Below are 21,813 nucleotides of genomic sequence, written 5' to 3'. Positions count from 1 at the left end.
CCCATTTTGTAAAACATGACCCTCCCCATTACAATTGCATATACTGAACGTTAATCAATATTCCCATTATATGTATACAAACAAATTAAATAAGTTTGACTCTATTAAAAAGCAATATTTCTACATATAAAGTGACAAACAGTAAAACAGTACACTCAACAAAATGCATAGTTTTATTAAACAATTATTTTTACAATATATGTATTTTGATTTTTGTGATTTTGATGTAAAGTACTCGTAAAAATAAATGTTGAGTGCTCATCTCACTTTTACATCTCAAAACACACAAAACAAATTGACAATAATTAAATATTCGATTTGGTCACAAAACTACGGATTGTAAAATGTGACCCTCCCCCAAATATTGTAATGCAAAATATGACCCTCCCCTAAACAGGTTTATAAAATAGGACCCACTCCCGATTCCTTCGCCCCCCTCCTGTAAATACTGGAGGCTCCCTTAGTGATTCGGCTGATGAAAAGTACGATTTTACAGGCATATAACATGTTTGCTATATTTTGTATTGTACAGTTAGTGTACGTAGTAGTGATTTTATTGGTGTTTGGTTATTCTCAGTGACTTGTGACACTTTCATGATCACAGTGGAGTATAGATTGTTTTGGTAGATAAATAGACTTTTACTGCTGCTAATAAATAAAACCCTATCTTCAATCACTGTCCTATTTTGTTCAACAATAACAAATGACGCTACAACTCCCTTGTGTTGCATGTCATCTCCTTTGCAGAAAATCGAAAGTTCCGACAATCGATAAATCAATACCCACTTTACATATTACAGTGAGTACCTACATTCATGAAAATAAATCTACCGGAAAATACTCTGAACGCGTTTCCACTGTCGGTGGTTCTGGCCGAGGAGTTTCATTCGGATTTCCCTCGCGTTGTCGATCACACCTCAGACCAGTATGTAGTCTGCACATTTCCATCCACTGTTTCCCTCACTTTTCATTATTGTCACAGTCAGAATGTCAACTACGTCTGTTTGGGGAGAAAAGCCAGTAAAAGACTCGCCTTCCGTAAACGAGGCGGTGAAAGATTTGCTTGAAAATTCGTCTGCACACGGTCTACCAAACATTCATCGCGCTACAAGTATACCGGCTAAATTATCATGGTGTATACTCTTCTTGTTGGCGGTGACTATGGTAGTATGGCAGGTTGTGACACTATTTCAGGTGTATTTTTCGTACCCAGTTGGTGTCAGCCTAACTGTCCAGTTCGAGCCAACGATGTTGTTTCCTGCTGTAACTGTTTGTAATGTCAATCCTATACGAATGATACAGTTACAAACCGCTTCTGATACAGGATTACGCTCGATGTTTGACCCATCATTTGTTCCACCAGGTCTGGGAGGGGGGCATAGAGAACCGCCTGGTGGTGGTGGTGGTGGTGGTGGTGGCGCTGGAAACGGCATCGGAGGTGGCGGAGGGATAGGAGGCGGTGGTGGCGGAGGAGGAGGAGGAGGAGGAGGAGGAGGAGGAGGAGGAGGTGGTGGTGGTGGTGGTGGTGGTGGCGGTGGTGGTGGTGGTGGTGGTGGTGGTGGAGGTGGAGGTGGTCCTCCCCCTGCACAAACAACCCTCGCTACAACCCTAGCACAAACAACTGTACTTACAACATTGGATCAAACAACAGTTTCCATTAGCAACGTAACAAGTTATAATACATCAACTGTAAACGACACTACCACAGAAGAGGTATTTCAATTTATCTATTACAATGTAGTTTTGATTTTGACCTACTATGTAACGCATTACAGTAACTTTGTAGCATTATAACATCAATGTTGACCTACTATGTAACGCATTACAGCAACTTTGTAGCATTATAACATCAATGTTGACCTACTATGTAACGCATTACAGTAACTTTGTAGCATTATAACATCAATGTTGACCTACTATGTAACGCATTACAGTAACTTTGTAGCATTATAACATCAATGTTGACCTACTATGTAACGCATTACAGTAACTTTGTAGCATTATAACATCAATGTTGACCTACTATGTAACGCATTACAGTAACTTTGTAGCATTATAACATCAATGTTGACCTACTATGTAACGCATTACAGTAACTTTGTAGCATTATAACATCAATGTTGACCTACTATGTAACGCATTACAGTAACTTTGTAGCATTATAACATCAATGTTGACCTACTATGTAACGCATTACAGTAACTTTGTAGCATTAGAACACCGATTTTAACCTACTATGTAACGCATTACAGCAACTTTGTAGCATTACAATATCAATGTTTACCTAAGTAAACGCATTACAGTAACTTTGTAGCATTAGAACACCAATGTTGACCTACTATGTAACTCATTACAGCATAGACTCTCCACAGTTGGTGGGGGGTCTATGATTACAGCAACTTTGTAGCATTATATTATCGCATCAATCTTGACCTACTATGTAACGCATTACTTTGTAGCATTACCACATCAATTTGGATGGCATAGTTGAACAACCGACTTAAAGTTAATTGTCGCATCCAGAAACCATTCACGAAGTAATTAGCGCAGTACCAACAAACCCTATTGTTTGAGTTGGGGTAAACACATCGAACTACTAAATTATTGAACAGGCATGCATTTCAACCTTCCTCGATGAATTGCGAACTTCGTGTACTAATTGACCAGGCATTCCATAGCGCACAGTGCTATTCAGCACACAAACTTGTTTGAGTGTTTTGCAGTCAACTATGCGTAAAATCCTTTCCTGTAAGTTGGAGATGTAAACATGTTTAGCATTACATCATAATCAGACCTAGCACTATATATTGCTTTGAACTCGGTAGTTTTTATTTGTATTTTCATTTGTAACATTTAACTTATGTTGCAAAAGTTATCTGACAATTGTCGATCAATTCTACGTAAACAATAAAGACAGGTCAACACACAATGAATGACGCAACGACTACAGCTATAAGCATGAGTGATAAAACACTGCCTACCAGACTAAGTACAACAAGCTATAAAATGTACGCTAATCTGTTTGAAGTTTAATTACAGCTAAAATGGTTTTGGTTTGGTGTTTCACTCATATATGATATTTTTACACACACTCAGACAACTACATGTACAGGGTGCACAATGTGGATGTAGAAGTAGTCAAGTTGATATGTTGATTATCAGTTGGAAAATATACAATTGAAGCCATTAAGAACATCAAGTCCATGTGCAATGTTTTCATTAGAAGGCTGTTTTTTACAACACTGTAAAAGAATAGCAATGCTTATCACTGTTCAATGTGATTGGGCAAAGGGTTCTGCTGTATTTATTATGTCTTTGTTATTGTTAGTCTAGAATTGAAATATGTCTATCTTTGTATCAAGAACGTTCCCATGAAACACCAAACCAACATCACTTTAGCTGTAACAATTAAATAACTGACTGGAGAACTAAATATGAGCAATAATCATAATTATATGGGACAATGCAGTCTATCACATGGGACAATACAAATCAGTTTAAACATGCTAAAGACTAGATTTGTCGATTTGGGCAAGCGTTTATGAGTGATTAACAATATGAGCGCCAACAACGACGAATCTTTCATTGTAATTGGACAAACGTCGCTTGAAACATTGCTGTATTCGTTTATTGCAGCCAGTTCAATCTTGGGGTGAACGATTGAATAACGACTTCTACCGACAGCCATCCGAGTCTTTCTCGAAAGCCAATAGCCTGACAGTGTTGATGGGCAATCAAAGCGAAGATGTAAAACGGGACATGGGGCACCAGCTATCCACCATGTTATTAGACTGTGCATGGAGAGGATATCCATGTTCACCGGAGTAAGACATTTTTTGAGACTATCTATCAGTCAGTCAGTCAGTCAGTCAGTCTGTCTGTCTGTCTGTCTGTCTGTCTGTCTGTCTGTCTGTCTCAGTCTGTCTGGTTTTCATGTTTAGTCATTCAGTTTCAAATCATATAATTGGGTCTAAGTTAATCATTGGAGCATTTAATGATGATATATGTGTTAAAAGGGTGGTTTGCCGTATGTTGAAGTGTAAATTGAAATGACTCAAAAGTCGATGAGGTATGTCTTACATTTTCTCGTTCCAGTAACTTTACTCAGTACTACAACCATAAATACGGCAATTGTTATACATTTAATTCGGGGAGGTATGAAGCGCCATTGACAACAAACAAACCAGGACCTATGTACGGTAAGAATGATATATGTACAACCCTTGCAGCGGTTGTCTAGAGATTCCTCTTATTAAAAAGTTGTTTTATCAGTGGTGGACAGGCTTTGTAGATGCCCAAACGTCTTCTCCTTAATTATCATAATATTAAACTGACATACATTGATACAAAACAACAGTGGGTGCCTCTGGTGTAGATTCACGCCATGCACTTATCAGTTTTGTTTATGTCAGTAAAAGTTAGTCATATTAATGTCGTTTACCATATGACTAACTTTTCAGAAACACAAGCTGATAAAAACACATCGCTCCAACATGCATTAGCTATTGTTTTTGTATTAATACATGTCAGTTTGATAATGTGATAAGGAGAAGACCTCGTCACCTTTAAAGCCGCTTTAATTTTCCACTAGTGACAAAAATTATGTTCTGGTCAGCATCATATATCTAGACAACTTTTGCAAGGGTTGTATTACCCATTGTCATATAAAAACATTTAGATTGGTCGCTCAGTGACCTGATTCAAATATTAAAATTTCATATACAGTTCAGGTAATTTCCTTTATAGAAAGACCTTGAAGATAGTGGCAAGTCCTAGCATGTCTAATATGATAACTGGCAATACACAATTAATATAATTCCAAAATAAGAAGTACAATAAAAAAACCCAGATGAACCTGGACTTAGTCTCTTAGCTTGTCACCCGGTATGATACAATCCTACGTTTCCATATCTCAGTTGGATAGCAACGATGCAGAATTCAATCGTTGCATGTCCGTAGCTGCTTGCTAGATTTTCGTGGCGTGGGACCCCAACGTGCGCATGTGTAAACCCGACAAACTGTTGATACGGATTACGAAATGAACTTGCGTGAACAGTTTTATCGCCACTTGGTAAAATCGGCGACTTATCGACAAGTAAAACTGTATGTTAGATGACTTGAATGTTTTTGTCTGTGAAGTTTTACTTTAATTATTCTAAAGAAATCATTACGGTTGTCATTGCCCTTAAAACAAGTTCACAAACAACACTTTTGACGAACTTTGACAAAACATAGTGCCGAGAGCATTGGAGTGATGTGACGTCATGCGATTCAACGAATGCAGTACCCCCTTCATCAATATACAGGATTATATTTTTTTGCAAAATTGAAATTCAAGTATTAAAATGATTCAATATATACATGTAAGTTGACTCTTGCCATTGTGTTGATACTATATAAATACTGTTTGTGATATAGATGATTGATTTTTCCTGTTTCTGCGGAATGTTACTTAACAGTCTTGTGATAACAGGAAAGCAATTATAATCTTTCTTTTGTTCTGATGACATCGAATGTATGCCCAAGTTCCATCCAACAAGTCGATACTATCAGACGTTATAATGAGTTTATTGATTCACAACCTGTGGGTGTTCGATAACCGAAACAATACTAATCTTCAGTGAAAAAGTTTACTAACTCTAGACTGAATTTAAATAGTTGGAAAGCAAATGAAATTTAAAGGCTCGTGTAAAAATCAAGTATTGCTCTCACTTTTGAATCTGCCTGTATAATTTCAAACTAACACAATTCCACATTTTGCGCAAACCTACTACACGTATAATCGATAAAATGAACTATTTGATCAGTGTGGATAAATAGTGAAAACATTTTTACTTTTTACCAGTACAGAGTCAACTAGACGCAAATGGGGCTGATAACCAAAATAATTGCATTGTATCGGTTAAGCAAAATAAAAAAAATTGTGTGTTTCCGATAACTCTACCGATCCTATTTTAAACCAGCTAGCCCAAACAGTTTTAACCTAAAAACAAAAACATAAGAAATTCTTTGTCTTCTTGACTTTCATGCACGTCTGTTTTCTTTCCCCAGTGATGTCTGTAAATATTTCATCAAATTATCGCAGTGAAAGAAGTGAATTTTTTTCAAAAAAAAAAATAACAATTAAAAAAACCTCCCTACCCCATCTCTGAGGCCATGTTATCGAAAACACACAATTATTTTTCCCGCTTTAGCTGAGAAATTTTAAATTGAACAAGTATACTTCGGTAGATAAGTATATATGATCGGACCATTGAAAGATAATTAAGCAGTGCAGGCAGAATGTTGAATGCATTCGAGTATTAAAACTGGTAATATTTACATTTCAATATGTCTTGCAATGATGAATCTGGCTAAACTTGTTCCTTCATTTAACTCAAATACAGGATTGAGCTTAGAGCTCTATATTGAACAAAGCGAATACATGGTTGGTACAACAGAGTCAGCTGGTGTGCGTGTTCTGATTCATCATCAAGATAGAATGCCATTCCCTGAAGATGACGGATTTTCCGTTGCTCCAGGACATGCGTTTTCAGTAGGCGTCCGGCAGGTACTTTCTTTAACTCCAGACAACTATACTAGTCAGAGCAGATCTAACCAATCACTATATGTTGTGTCAAGTTATCAACTGCCAACATTTTGTCTCACTTTAGTCATCGGAATCACACAAAATGACAACCAAAATCAGACTAAATACATCCATTATCCCCATTCCGAATACATGTACATGACTTTGTACTAATTACGCCATACTATTGCACTTCTATCGCATATATTAGTCGCACAAACCACACCTCACCATATAATATCGCACACATCCCTCTATGCATATCACTAAAGACAAAACTCCCTATTAGTAATGGTATCACTCAGTGAGCCATAACCTGGAACACATTGCCACATCTTTTGATTCGTTTTCACAATATATGACATCCCTGATGTAAATTCGACAAAAATTCAATTCCAAATTTCGTGTAGTGGCCTATAATATGAATTGTCATACATGTTCTCTGATCTCCATATATATATATATATATATTGCACACACGCTTTGTCTGCTTAGTGAACTTTCTGCATTCAGATTTACACACAGTTACAATTGGACAATGATGGTCTTTCTTATTCCACAAACAAGCAATATATAAATGTCCCCTCTACACACGTACTATCCGCCACCTTATGCGGAGATAACAGATTCGCTAGTCAATGACTGGACTCTAGTCTAAGGGAGGGTGGGTAGAATATTTATACATCTTTTGGAGTTGACTGGGCAAGGCAGTGTCGCTCATTGAGTTAATTCCTCTCACTAGATGGAGATATTGCGTCAAGGACCTCCTTATGGTGACTGTCAAGACACGGACAGCCTCTCACAAGAAGAAATTGATAAGAACATATTTATGTCGAAGTATAATGTCGGCTATAGCGTCCAGGTGAGTCTTCTTCAACATATATTCTCCAGCATTTCCACTTAAAATAAAATAGTGGCCATTCAGTTTAACTAATGTGAAGGTCACAAAATAAACCGATGTACTTATTGATCTACAGTATCTGATATTTGTGCCAGGTTTGGTTGAAATCGGCATGTGTCACTGTATCGATAGGCCTGTCAATTTTGTCGACTCTAATTCACATCTTATTGGTCTAGTTTACAGTGTCGAATCTTATATGTTGTATGTCGACCCTAGTAAGGTCCGTCCACTTTGCCTAATCTCATCTACAATTTACCGGGCTGTTTTCTTTATCAAATCTCGTCCACAATTGTCGCGGTTTGTTCACTGTCACACATCTCATCTATGATTTGTCCGTCGATCCATTTGGATGGCCCCATGGGTAAGATAACTTTGACCTTACCAGTTCCAAATGCTACTGGCCCAAAGTACAAGCATCCGGGTCTATAATACAGGGATGGGTTTTGAAGTTTCGCAGCTACTAAATAACATAAGAAAGGGGTCAAATAAAATAGAAGGTTATATATCAATCCTTTATTCAGTATTATGGCCACTGGCCTTACGTACAAACAGTTGCAAATTGTTATAGCAGACACGAGAAAGTAGTCATAGAAAATGTCTAGGTATCTGAATAAATAAAAAAGTACACAGATTACACATAATACACGATAAATAAGATAACGAAGTGAAAATAATTAAATACATAAAAATAAATTATTGGTTTCTGTCACAAAATCGAAATGCTAAATAAAGGTACATGGTGAGATTTCTTTGTGTGGATATGTTATTGGGCTTCATGAGTGTTACAAATTTGTCATAGTGTGGTTGTCTATAAAATGCTGAAATGTATTTCTGTCTTATGTCTGCGTACAGGGGACAACAAAGTAAGAAGTGGTATTCGTCTTCAAGTACTGTTTTACAATGTTAATGTATCTAATATTGTCTCTCTCTCTCTCCGTGCGTTACATATCCTGTCTGTTTCTATGTGCAAGTTATGAGCAGAAATACTGAATTTACAAAGTACATTTCGCAGATGCGGTCTGTCAATATTTGATAAATAGCTCTTCATTCCAAGGGACTAAAATTTATAAGTGTTGGACTCTCTTGTATTAGTTGCCCATTTATGTGCGTCAATAATGTGAATATATATATATATATATATATATATATATATATATATATATATATATATATATATATATATATATATATATATATATATATATATATATATATATATATGTTGAGGGTAGAAGAAAATCAAGTCGGGTTTTTCGTCTCTACAAGCCTGTTTCGTGAGTAAATCACTCGTCAGGAGATGTTGTACATCAACATCTCCTGACGAGTGATTTACTCACGAAACAGGCTTGTAGAGACGAAAAACCCGACTTGATTTTCTTCTACCCTCAACATATACTCCGCTCTGCGTGCAGACGTATCGAGCACTGTACTACGGACAAATCTTACCACTGACTTCCTATATATATATATATATATATATATATATATATATATATATATATATATATATATATATATATATATATATATATATATATATATATATATATATATATATATATATATATATATATATATATATATATATATGGTATCGTACGTTGCAGGTTTGTGAAAGAAGTTGCTATCAACATAACGTTATTGACAGATGTGACTGCTTCGATTCCCAGTACCCAATACCAGAGGAGCATGAAGGCTCTTACTACCCCTGTGATATTGTAAACGACCAAGAAGGTAACTCGTTTATTATATGTATTTACATGAATGGCGTCACTCTTAGACCACCACCACCACCACCACCACCACCACACCACCACATCACTCATGTTATCACTCCTGCCTCGATCCACCACTTTTACACTTTCATTTCAGAAAAAGAGTGCGTTGATAAAGTTGAAAGCCTGTACGATGAAGATGAACTATCTTGCAACTGCCCTAGGTCATGCAGGTATGTAATAAACCTTAAATTAGGATCAGATCAGACTAAAACGGCGTAACAAAGTAAAAGTGTGGAAAAAAGAAAGAAAAAAAGGAATGAGTTAAAAGCGGCCATACTAACACATGTAAAGTACAAATTAAAAGGGACACATCAATGACGTTGTAGCACAACTGTATAGTTTGTGTTATTTTATTACTCGCGGATATATACAGTCGAATGGAGTAAAATGGGTTAAAATGTATGTTTATCTACACCATAATTGTACGGTTGTTATGAGCAGTATCTTCGCTGCTTGGTCAATTATGTCTTTTTTTGAAAGTTCATCCACTTACTTACCAAACCATTCATGTTATTCTTGCAATATACATTACCATTTTACTGTTGATATGGGCGGAGTCTTGTTACTAGGCATATGTGCAAACATTTTTGGTATGTTCATTCACTTGCCTACCCATCCCGGTTGTTATCTTGTAATATACATGATCATTGTAACATAAGCTAGTAGTCTAGTCTTGACGTTTTCTTAACACGGATCCTACATTTACAACGCTGTCATCCTTGTCATTTTTCGAAAGAAGATAGTTCCTACTCTGAATATGAATAGTAATCGAGAAACCGTGACAGCAAAACGAGAAATATATCAAATGGAGAAGATGTTGGGGAATTCTTTCCTTGGATTGTGAATTTATGATTTTGGATATACCATATTTTAGTTCTTTAACAGTAACAGGTCAAAGGACTCGCTGTCACGTGATTCAATGTTATTAGAACAGGCAGGTGTCGTAACTTTTTAATTTATCTCGTCAGACTTTTTGTTATATGTTGCAGACTTCCTTAACCTCCTTGTGGTGAGTGGTTCCACTGCTAGCATGAAAATACCACCAATTACCGAAAAACATCCATAGAAATAAAAAGAGTTATTGTAATCTTTTGTGACGTCATAAATATGACCTGTGAAACAAAGGAGAGATAAAGTGAGTTCACTTTGAACCGAAAAAGATGAAATTCTAAGTAACCTTTGGTGATAAATCACTTATATGTAGATATCATCAATTATGCAAATTGGCACTCAAATATGCAAAACTATACATGTAATATTGAAAGGAAAAATACACCATCCTATTGTAAATATATCGATTAAGTTTGATGAAAATCATCGATAAGTTACTGTATATCATTAATTCTTAATATGATTGATCGTGCAAATTAGTCACTTTAGATGCAGGCGCCATCCATCACATCTATAGAAAATACATATTATAATATTATCCAAATACCCATGACCCTAAATATCATTAATCACGCAAATATTGGACGAACTGATAAGATTGCTTAGAGAGATTCTGACATGAAATGAAGTGATTTAAGCTTACCTGCACAGGTAGGGCCGATTATGCCTCCCAGTCCTGCGATAGCAAACACCAATCCGATCCCCGCTGTAAAATATTCACTTCCAACGATATCTTTTATAGCTTGGGACATTAGAGATAAAAATGTTCCACTTAGTACTCCAAAGCAAATTGCGAAGGCCATGTACGAGATGTATGTGTTTGCAAAAACACTCAGTAGGTCTGCTATACCAGTAAGAACGAAACATAACCCGTAAGCCCTTGTGCTTCTCACTCCACAACGTGATAACAAAAGAGGTATTACGAGTCTTCCAAAGGTACCTCCTATACCGTACATGGATATAATAAACACGATGTCTTGCGATGTACCAAGATTTTCAGTCTCGGCTCGAGCTGCCAAGTGCGCTGGGGCACCGAAGTAACCGATTCCAAAAGCAAGGAATGTTGCTATGGTATGTACTAGCAAAGATGGGTATGTGACGAACAGCTTGTAGTTTATAATGTCGTTCAGTTTACCTTGGCAGGTAATGTCGTTCAGTTTAACTTGGCAAGTGCATTCTTCACTTTCCATGTTGTTGTTCGACCCAGTAGCCGATGTATTTGTGGACTGTACCTCATCAAACGTTTTAGGAATACGGAAGAGGGCAGCCGAAACACACATATGAGCATTGATTGCTGAAAACAAAACAAAGGCACCTCTCCAACCATAATTATCGATCAAGGATTGTATCAAGGGGGGAAAAATTATAGTTGCTACTCCACCTCCAGAAACAGCTATAGCATTTGCCAGGGCACATCTCTTCTTGATGTATAAGAACATAATACCAAGCGCAGGAGGCATTATGATACCATAGCCAGCACCTATGTTTTCATTAAAACAGAGCATATTATAAAATATTATAAAAAATGATCACCTGTCAAGTATATGTACTGCTGTAATTCCTGCTTTTCAGTTTCTGTACTCCTTTTATATAAAGGGCGTGTGCTGACTTGCCTAAATACAAATACAATAATGCCGAGGGGTGGGGGGGGGTGGGGTACTTAGATAAATATTAATCAGGAGTGTCTCACCAAGGTTCCAGACATTTACAAATTTCTAAGCACGACTTTCATTTTTTTTAAAAAGAAACCCATGACTAATAATGTACACACTTATAAGGCAGACCCATGAATAATTATACTTCGGCCGTTGGGGGCGTTATACAGCTCATTTACCGGAACGCAGTCACCTTGTTTATAAACTATAAATACACTTGAGTTCTTCATATGTATTTGCTATACCAGGTCGTGGTCATGGTCAAGATGAACACGTTTGAGCAACTACCGGGTTGCTACGTCACAAAAACTCGCGTCTATGACATTGCTTCAACGATGCTCGAAGTTTGATTGCGTGTCAAAACGTTCAAAATCGCCATTACTTTCCCCGATTTGTCATAAAATTATGCTTGTACCGGTGTTCATCTTTGTCTCGCGATATTAAACAAGGCCCTCTTAGACATTCGCATTCTCCTGGCCCGGAATAATGGCGAGTAGGGGAATAATATATAATAATTGTTTCTTACCCACAAGAATCCCTGTACTGAAGTACAAAAACTCTATGTTTGGAGCGAACGCACTCAAGAAAAGACCAATGGATGACAAAATACTGCCAACCATTACTGTCATTCGATAGCCTATTTTGTCGACGATCCAAGAACTGATACATCCTGAAAGGAAAGCAGACGATGAAAATATATACGTACATATTTAGTTCCCAAAGGGATGTTGATGTTTGGGCCCTGTCTGTCTGTCTGTCTGTCTGTCTGTCTGTCTGTCTGTCTGTCTGTCTGTCTGTCTGTCTGTCTGTCTGTTTGTCTGTCTGTCTGTCTGTCGGTCTATCTGTATATGTATGTGCGTGTTTGTTCGTATTTATTTATTTATTTATTTATTTATTTATTTATTTATTTATTTATTTATTTATTTATTTATTTATTTATTTATTTATTCATTCATTCATTTATTTATTTATCTATTTATTTATTTATTATTTATTTATTTATTTATTTATTTATTTGCTTGCTTGGCTGCCTGCCTGCCTTGCTTGCCTACCTCGTTTGCTTTGTCTGCCCACATTGTCTGCATCGTCTGCCTGCCTGCCTTATCTGTCTGTCTGTCTGTCTGTCTGTCTGTCTGTTTAATCATTCAAGTACCTCATTTGGGGTACCTCGATCAAAACATCTCCTGTATGTTGTAATACATGCAATGTGAATGAGGCCATAAAGGCGATGTCCCAGAGTTCTATACAATATTACATTGATTTGAAATGAATACACATCATATGTAATTATGAATTGTAAATCTTATGAACTAGAAAGAATGTTTGTATTTTATGAGAACTACAATTACACAATAATATACTTACCTAGACTATTTGCTAAGAATACAAGGAAAGACAGAATCCAAGATATACGAGTAGATGTCTCATTAAATGAGATCACAAGCGCTATAAACAATGGACCGATGGCTTGAAATACTCCGAGGACGAACAGCATACAGATATGCGAAGCAAGAACGACTAACCACCCATAATATCCATCAAGTTCTACATGTAGTTGTAGATCTTGGCTATCCAGGGTCTTGTTCGTTATTTTGCCCCTTCGCTGTTGGTTATTCATAGTCTAGATCCTATACGGTATGTCATTCATGGCAAACCAACTTTATAGTTCGCTCCGTTTTCCCACCGTCTGCAGCCACAGGGGCGTGTATTATTGCTTAGATTTCCGTTTTCTTAGGAAAATATCATACGAATCTTGCTGCTACAAATGTATCGATCTATAGTACTACGTATACTTTCTCTTTCCCTATACAGGTAGGAATATATATTCAAAAGGTTGTTATATTTAGTCTGTAGACCTGGAAAACAAAAATCTATGCAATATTACACGCCCCTGTGTCTGCAGCCGCCGTATTTTCTTGTAGGGTTGACAAACGCCGACCTGATTTAATGTGGATATGGGTTGAAATGTCAATGTACAGAAGAAATCTTTCCACGTAAAACACAAACGATGGCGCTGTTACTATACGATTGAATTCATTGTAATATTTCACGTTTACATAGATTGCATCTTCGCATGATTTCCTATCTTGACATGTTACATGTTACTCATGAAAGAGTTAATATTTACAAGAGGGGAGGGCCAGAGGAAATCACACATGTCTGTTAAGAAAAACATGACCCCCCCCCCCATTCTCCATTCGTAAATTCTGACCCTCCCCTTTGTTCCACTTGTAAAACATGACCCTCCCCATGACATTTGCATATATTGAACGCTAATCAATATTCCCATTATATGTATATTGATTTTGACTCTGTATTAGAAAACAATATTTCTACACATACTACCATTGCAGGAGTTATATAGAAACGCCTGTGATGAGAACGAAAAAAAGTCCACTTCCTATCACTATCAAACTGACAAACATTGATACAAAAACAACATCGGGCCCCTCTGATGTAGGTTCATGCACATACATGTACTTATCATGCTATCTGTGGTTCACGCGACTCTTTTATCAGTTTGTCTACATAGCTTATATAATGTTACGTAATAGTCGGTCTGGTCCTAACAATAAACTTTCTGTGAATAATGACACTCTGAACGCAACGATTTCTCGGACGATGTTACCACCGTAACTCTGCTATAGTCTAGATTATATGTTGAGTTTTGGGCGAAAAATCGCCAACACACATGACAATACAACAAAACATATACACGGCATTCAAGTCTGCAAGGAATACTTACAACCTTGAGATTCGTAAATGGTCTGAGTTACAACAGATGTGATCGTGGAGTTTGTATTTTAGCAACTCCGCTTGTGTACGGTCCTTTTCGAAATCTCTTGAAGAACGGATTTTGAAATCTAAACAACAGAAGTCATTTGAGTATTTCAGAAGAACCGGATCAATGCCACTCTAATAGTCTACAGAAAGGCAACCGTACGCGTCGTCTGTCGACTGTTGCTTCTGACAAGATACTGGTCTTGGAGAAGAAAGGCCGACTTAGGGAGCCTTCAGTATTTACAAGGGGGGAGGGCCGGAGGAAATCACACATGGTCTGTTAAGAAAAACATGACCCTCCCCATTCTCCATTCGTAAAAAGTGACCCTCCCCTTTGTCCCATTTTGTAAAACATGACCCTCCCCACGGACAATTGCATATACTGAACGTTAATCAATATTCACATTATATGTATACATACAAATTAAATAATTTTGACTCTGTATTAAAAAGCAAAAGTGACGAACAGTAAAAGACTGGCTAGTTACCTTTCTCTTATAATCATACACAATCTAGTTAGTATCTAAAACGTGCTTTGCATGTTGTGCATACTCTGCCTGATCTGGTCACTTGTAAAAGTTCCCTGATATCATTGTCATCATCATCATCACGTTCACCTTCAGTATTGCCATTATCAGTGTCACTCTAATCTGACTCACTGATACTACTTGAGTCAGTACATGTATCGCTGTCCGTGTTCTCTATGACATTGAAAACTAAATCATCATCATCATCATCATCATCATCGTCATCATCATCATCATCATCATCATCACTGCTACCATCACCATCATATTTTAACAACAACATTCACGTACAGTGTGAGTGATAAGGTGAGATGGGTACACTCAACAAAATGCATCGTTTTATTAAACAATTTTCTTACAATATATATATATTAATTTTTGTATTAATTTTTGTATTTTTGCATGTAAAGTACTCGTAAAAATAAATGTTGAGTGCTCATCTCACATTTACATCTCAAAACACACAAAACAAATTGACAATAATTGAATATTCAATTTGGTCACAAACTACGGTTTGTAAAATGTGACCCCCCCCCCACCCTGATTCCTCCGCCCCCCCTGTGAATACTGGAGGCCCCCTTAGTGATTCGGCTGATGAAAAGTACGATTTTACAGGCATATCACATGTTTGCTATATTTTGTATTGTACAGTTAGTGAACGTAGTAGTGATTTTATTGGTGTTTGGTTATTTTACTTGTGACACTTTCATGATCACAGTGGAGTATAGATTGTTTGGTAGATAAATACACTTTTACTGCTGCTAAACCCTCTCATCAATCACAACCCTACTTTGTTCAACAATAACAAAGGGGCGTTAGTCTGGCATGTGAATAAATTTAACATTTCTTCGGGAACCTTCAGTGTAATAAACGGGTGTCACTTTTTACAAATCGGTTCTGAGGGGGACATACTTATTTTAAAAAATAGGATTGGGGGAGGGTCACACTTTACTTTGACTCGTTGTATTGTATAACTTAGAATTATTTTGTAATTCATCGCTGATATTGCTTCTAAAGTTCTACACCCTATTCAAATCGGTTAGGGTCCCTCGGACTTTATGCAACATTGAAGGGGCATAGTGTTACCGTATATATTGGAGCACAAATAACACATTTGATAATTTGGACCAATTAACCAGTTAATATCACTCTTTCTAAAATTGCTGACAGCAAGTATAAGCTTCTCACTTCCTGTTCTGAAAAGCCAATCAGTTCACTCCAGTTGATTAACAATTGTGGTCACGTGATATATTGTAGCCTGAGGAAAAAAATATTTGAATTACGTGAACAGTTCTGAAAGTTCAGGGAATGCTATGGTCTAGCCACATACAAAATTGCAATGGTTATGTGAAAATCATTTATGATTGGGTTCATTTTCGTGTGAAGTATATGTTCTTGACGTATGTGCACATACAGTTCGCACATACTTAACACTATTAAAAATAAAACTTTTAGTGAAGAAGCCAAAAGACACGTCAATCAATCAATCAATACATTTATAGAGCGCCAATATCCAATACGGAGTAGAGTTCAGCGGCGCTTTACAGTTAGTTATCGAACACTTTTGCAAACAAGTGTGTTTTGAGATGTTTCCTGAAGGCATTGACTGTGGGTGTCTGTCGAAGCTCCAGTGGTAATTTGTTCCAAAGACGTGGTGCAGCACATGAGAAAGCTCGACCCCCAAATGATACAAGTCTGTACTTGGGTTCCAGTAATAGGCATTTTTCCGACGACCGAAGTGTGCGGACATTAGGTTTCTGACAGATAATGTCTGATAGGTAGGAAGGTGAAAGTCCATGCAATATCTTGTAGGTGGTGAGGAGAATTTTGTATTCTATTCTGTATTGTACCGGCAACCAATGTAGTTTCTTTAGTGTTGGTGTTATGTGGTCCCGTTTCTTTGTCCGTGTGATAATCCTGGCAGCTGTGTTCTGTGCGTGTTGTAGTGGTTTGATATGATCATATGGCAGTCCGTACAAAAGAGCATTACCATAATCGAGTTTGGATGAGAGTAGAGCTTGAACTAGTTGTTGACAAGAACTTTGACTGAGAAATTGACGAATGTGACTGATTTTGCGAAGGTGAAAGTAGATTGAGCGGCAAGTTGCAGATATATGTTTTCTATAGGTGTGATTGCAATCAAAGATGACTCCTATATTCCTGGCTGAATCAGTTAATTGGATGCTACTCGAGCCAATCGAGATTTGGTTGATTGGGCATGGTAGACGACTGAACTTTGATCTAATAAGCAGCACTTCTGTTTTCTCATCGTTTAGTTTTAATTTATTTCGGGTCATCCAGGATTTTATGTCATCTACAGCTGATTCCATGATGGCGATCGACGGTGAGATGTCTGATGGTAGAAATGATAAATACAATTGATTGTCATCTGCATAAAGGTGGAAATTCAAGTTATGTTGACGAATTAGCTGTCCAAGAGGTGAGATGTATATGCAGAAAAGTAAAGGACCGAGCACTGAGCCTTGTGGTACACCGGATTCAAGTATTTGTGATATTGAAGAGACGCCATTAATAGTAACGCTTTGGTGTCTATTTGTTAGGTAGCATGACAGCCAACGTAGAGGTATACCTGTAATGCCAAGGTTTGATAATCTTGATAGTAGAATATGATGATCGATAGTGTCGAAGGCTGCGGATAGGTCTAGGAGTACTAGGAGAACATGTTTTCCGGCGTCAAGGGATAAACAGATGTCATCATTGACTTTAAGTAGTGCGGTTTCTGTGCTATGGAATTTTCTGTAGGCAGATTGCAGGGGTTCTAGAAGTGAATGGTGAGACAGGTAAGAGTTCAGTTGTTCGGCGACGACCTTTTCCAAAACTTTTGAAAGAAATGGTAGGTTCGAGACTGGTCGATAATTCTTCAAATCGTTGTAATCGAGTGATGGCTTTTTTAATAATGGAGTGACGACTGCATATTTGAACGAATTTGTTCGATCATACAAGTTATTATTTATTTCATTCCTTTGTATTGGTTCTACAGGGACAAACTTTACCTGCCGACGGTGACCTCTTTAATGTGGCCTGCGGATAGTTACCAGGCGAGTATTTATTCTTTTGACATTACTTATTCTAGGTTTTGAACTACTTCTAGCGTAATCGATTTTGTATGAAACATACAAGCACACTTGGTTTATTTATGTATTTACTTATTTGTTCATTAATATCGAGTCCTAGACGTATTCTATCGATTTTTTAAAAAAAATTATGAACGGCAATAAATTAATGAACTATCGATTTCATCCACAGGCGACACTTTTTGGAAAGATGTCAAGTGCTAACGGCGAAATGCGGAAACAAATGAGGGGGTCTTCCCCGAAAGACTGGACAAGGTGAGGTGTCGTGTAGCGTGTGCATGCTCACTTAACATTTTTTAATGCTGAAAAATTGCGCAAAATGCAAATTTTCTATAGTGATGGAATGAAATACCGTGATATTACAGAGTAGATATTCCAATGGGTCATCTTTGCGAAGACTACACGGCCCGTGTAATTTGTAACCGTCCTTGCATTCAGAGCTTATCCATGACGAGCAGAACCACTGCACTATAATGACAGTTTTCCTTGTCTGTGGCAGAGCGTAATAAACATTGACAGAGGCGGGATCCTATGCCAACAAGTTTCTTCTTTGGCTAATTGCATCACAGAAATATTGAAACTACAGTGGCTGTATATGTACAATCCATATTGAACGACCCATTCCTTGCCATATCTTGTTATTATCGAGCTGGCTAATTAGAAAGTTATAGTTTAGAGCAGGCTAATGTGGCGCGATTGCTTTATGTCGCCGACAACGATTTTAAACCTGAACTAGCTGTAAGCCTTAAAGTGGAGTACCATTCTTTCGAATCCAATGCACTTTATCCCATGAGTGAAACGCCAACAACGTCGTTTTTTATTGTACAGGACCAAAGCAAAGTGACTCACTCCCCAATGTAACATTCTAATTTGTAATTTGTCCAGGGAAAATGTGCTGAAATTAGACGTCTACTTCGAAATGTTGAATTATGAATACATTGAAGAGTATCCATCGTATTTGGTTAGTATGTTTATCATTCACATTTCAAATCTTATAATTATGACATTTATTGATGGCACAGATTTAGGTAAATGGAAAAGAAAATCAATTTCTCGTTTGATGTTTCAAACATACATGTTAATCATTTAGACCACAATAAATCAATTATGGTGTCCTGTTACTCGTTGGTTTTCAATATTTCTTGCAATTTGAAAAGAAATTTTACAGGTATTGGTTATGTATTCATCCCATTTGGAGAAAATTAATGAGTGTCTTTGTTCAAGACTGTTTCATACATGTATATGTCAAGAATCAATGTCATGATAGTTGTATAGTGTAATTTCCCGTGCAAATGAAAGACGATGCGTTCTTTAGACAGTCAACCCTTTTTGCTTATAAAATTCATGATTGGTTTCTTTCAGTATTGTTACAGCATAGTCTATAGTGTATAGTCGGTATATATGCGATAAGGAGAATCGAAATGTCGCGACTACTAGAATCAATCATTGGCATTATTATCACGTAGAACTCTGTCACCATTTGACGGTTTACATGTATGTTACACTCTTAGAGTGCATGATAGCGTTGAATAAAGAAACAAGACTTTTGAAAGGGAGGCATGACATTTTACGAAAGTGGTAACTACATTCTTTTCGAAAAATGAAAACAAATAAAAGGAGACTTAGATATGTTAAAGTACACTAGGTATGTCTGTGTAAGTTGGTGTGAGCCATTGCTTTGCCATCGTCGTAATACCATACAAGCCTCTCTGTTTCACCTGTACAAGACGCACCACCACGTTACCTCAGCGGAAGAATATACAGTACTCTGTCTTTGCTTGACAGAATGTGCTGCCATAAACTTAAATGTCGTATATTTCCATTCCGTCTGTGTAGCACATCCAAATTCTATTCTGTCTCACACCACTAAAGAGTGTCTTAGATTCTATCAAAAGTCTACCAACCTACACTTTTTCGACACAGTGGATGGTTCGTATTTTCACTGCTGTTTAGATAACATACATCAAACCAGTGTGCACAATACCATTATGCGAAGACTGATAAATTATTTCTTGTCTTCAATTTTTAATTGTCATAATTTGCATTTAATTATCATTTTTTTTCCAGATTGAAGACCTACTGAGTGATATGGGTGGACAACTTGGATTGTGGATTGGCGTTTCTATTATTACTGTATTTGAAATGATTCAGTTTCTTCTTTCCGTCATATCACTGTGTTGTGGACAGATGACAAACAAATCTAGAATCCAAACTTCAGATCATACATTAACCAACGTAGAACAGATACAATATCCGTCCCTCTATGATCACAAAATGATGATGTCTAAAGCATAAACTGTGCGATAAACGGTTTACCAAAGTTATCCTCTCAACCAATCACTGAACAGTGTAGATAGTGATCATGAAATCATTAACGTCACGTGACTCCATATTAATTTCTTCGCAAGCAGTCACTGTGTAGTGTAGCTAGAGATCACCAAATCATCTTTCAAGGAACATTTATTCCTGTTTAAACCCTGTTACGATTTTTTAAAAAGGCTAAAAAAATACATACAAGGGTAACAGGACGAAACGCACTCTAGTAAAGTCATGGTGCAATGATAATGTCCCGAATGGATGTAGAAAGATTCTATAGTATATAAAGGTGAAAACGGTACATGTAGTATCGGAAAAAAATAAGTTGTTAGTGAACAGTTACTGTTAGTATTATTGTGCGGTTAAAAGTCAATCTGGAGTTGACCGTTAGTGACCTTGCATATTGCATCGTTGGTTACCCATTTTGATTCAAACAGTTCTAGGTTATGTTCCTGTCATTAAAATGTCTCATGAATATAAATATCTTCTCAACCACGATGCAGAAATCACGAATTCGTCAATATGAGCATGCATATGTTCTGTCTGTCATGCGCATTTTTATAGTTACAAATATAAATTCGTTTCACACTGTAAGTCTCCTTATGTTGTGATAAAGTGGTGCGATAAGCCAATAATATTTTGATATGCCCACACATTAAACAGTCGGAATTGTAATTGAATTATAATATTAGAATGAACAATAGTAGTTAAGATGTCATTCATATTGATTTGATATCACAAAGGTCGGTGATATCGGGAACGGTTACTATTATGATTCACGCAATCCGAATGAAAGTCTGTGTGTGACGTAAGTTCCGGTACGTTGATAGTCTTAACAGAAATTATTAATAATTGTATAGTTATGAGTAAATCTTGAAAAATCACAAAAGAAATAGTAATTATGTCATTATGATTGTATGCCATATTTGATCTTACTGGGAGTACCGTCAGTGATATCGGGAACTGTTACTCTTGGGATTTTATTACAAACAGTGACGTGTACGATATTGTTATGGCAACAAATAGAATTGTTTCCCACGCAAGATTTCCTTCCTATCTATCTAGAAATCCTGAATGTAAAAGGTGATGTATTGATTTCACTCCATTTTACATTATTTCTGATCATTGATCAATGGCGCATCATTGGGGACTCATGACATTGCCAAACAACTATAAACACACGTAAAGAAATGCTTAGGAATACTTCATTTTTTTACTTTGCTATGTCGGTCAAACAACCACAATTGTTGCTCTATGCACGATCCCATCGTCCACCACTGTACTTCAATGGTATGGTCCAC

At 36.9% G+C, this 21,813-nt stretch overlaps 2 protein-coding genes across 2 annotated transcripts; one reads left to right on the top strand and one right to left on the bottom strand.

The window, feature by feature from the left end:
- Window positions 1-987: 987 nt before the first annotated feature.
- On the top strand, window positions 988-20,491 carry LOC144443051 (epithelial sodium channel subunit alpha-like). The gene is made up of 11 exons (XM_078132424.1): window positions 988-1,459; window positions 3,641-3,824; window positions 4,096-4,199; window positions 6,387-6,550; window positions 7,311-7,430; window positions 9,077-9,203; window positions 9,342-9,417; window positions 18,103-18,160; window positions 18,369-18,451; window positions 19,082-19,157; window positions 20,264-20,491. The coding sequence occupies exons 1-11, from the start codon at window positions 988-990 to the stop codon at window positions 20,489-20,491; spliced, it is 1,692 nt and encodes a 563-aa protein (XP_077988550.1).
- On the bottom strand, window positions 10,199-13,411 carry LOC144443577 (monocarboxylate transporter 13-like). Its single transcript, XM_078133115.1, has 4 exons — window positions 13,159-13,411; window positions 12,320-12,463; window positions 10,782-11,618; window positions 10,199-10,359 (listed from the first exon to the last, which is right to left on the bottom strand). The coding sequence occupies exons 1-4, from the start codon at window positions 13,409-13,411 to the stop codon at window positions 10,199-10,201; spliced, it is 1,395 nt and encodes a 464-aa protein (XP_077989241.1).
- Window positions 20,492-21,813: the final 1,322 nt, after the last annotated feature.

The sequence above is a fragment of the Glandiceps talaboti genome, chromosome 12 (assembly GCF_964340395.1).
Source record: "Glandiceps talaboti chromosome 12, keGlaTala1.1, whole genome shotgun sequence".
NCBI classification, from domain to species: Eukaryota; Metazoa; Hemichordata; class Enteropneusta; family Spengelidae; genus Glandiceps; species Glandiceps talaboti.
The sequence above is the reverse complement of the archived record's forward strand: the minus strand, read 5'-3'. Positions and strand labels throughout refer to the sequence as shown.

What these genes read in the sequence shown, in the direction of transcription:
- LOC144443051 (XM_078132424.1), top strand. Translation starts at nt 988, where the DNA reads ATGTCAACTACGTCTGTTTGGGGAGAAAAGCCAGTAAAAGACTCGCCT. An exon ending in TTTCAGTAGGCGTCCGGCAG is followed by an intron (nt 6,551 to 7,310) that starts GTACTTTCTTTA and finishes TCCTCTCACTAG; the next exon opens with ATGGAGATATTGCGTCAAGG. An exon ending in TCCCCGAAAGACTGGACAAG is followed by an intron (nt 18,452 to 19,081) that starts GTGAGGTGTCGT and finishes TAATTTGTCCAG; the next exon opens with GGAAAATGTGCTGAAATTAG.
- LOC144443577 (XM_078133115.1), bottom strand. Translation starts at nt 13,411, where the DNA reads ATGAATAACCAACAGCGAAGGGGCAAAATAACGAACAAGACCCTGGAT. An exon ending in ATTCTTAGCAAATAGTCTAG is followed by an intron (nt 12,464 to 13,158) that starts GTAAGTATATTA and finishes CTTTCCTTTCAG; the next exon opens with GATGTATCAGTTCTTGGATC. An exon ending in AATCGGCCCTACCTGTGCAG is followed by an intron (nt 10,360 to 10,781) that starts GTAAGCTTAAAT and finishes TTTGTTTCACAG; the next exon opens with GTCATATTTATGACGTCACA.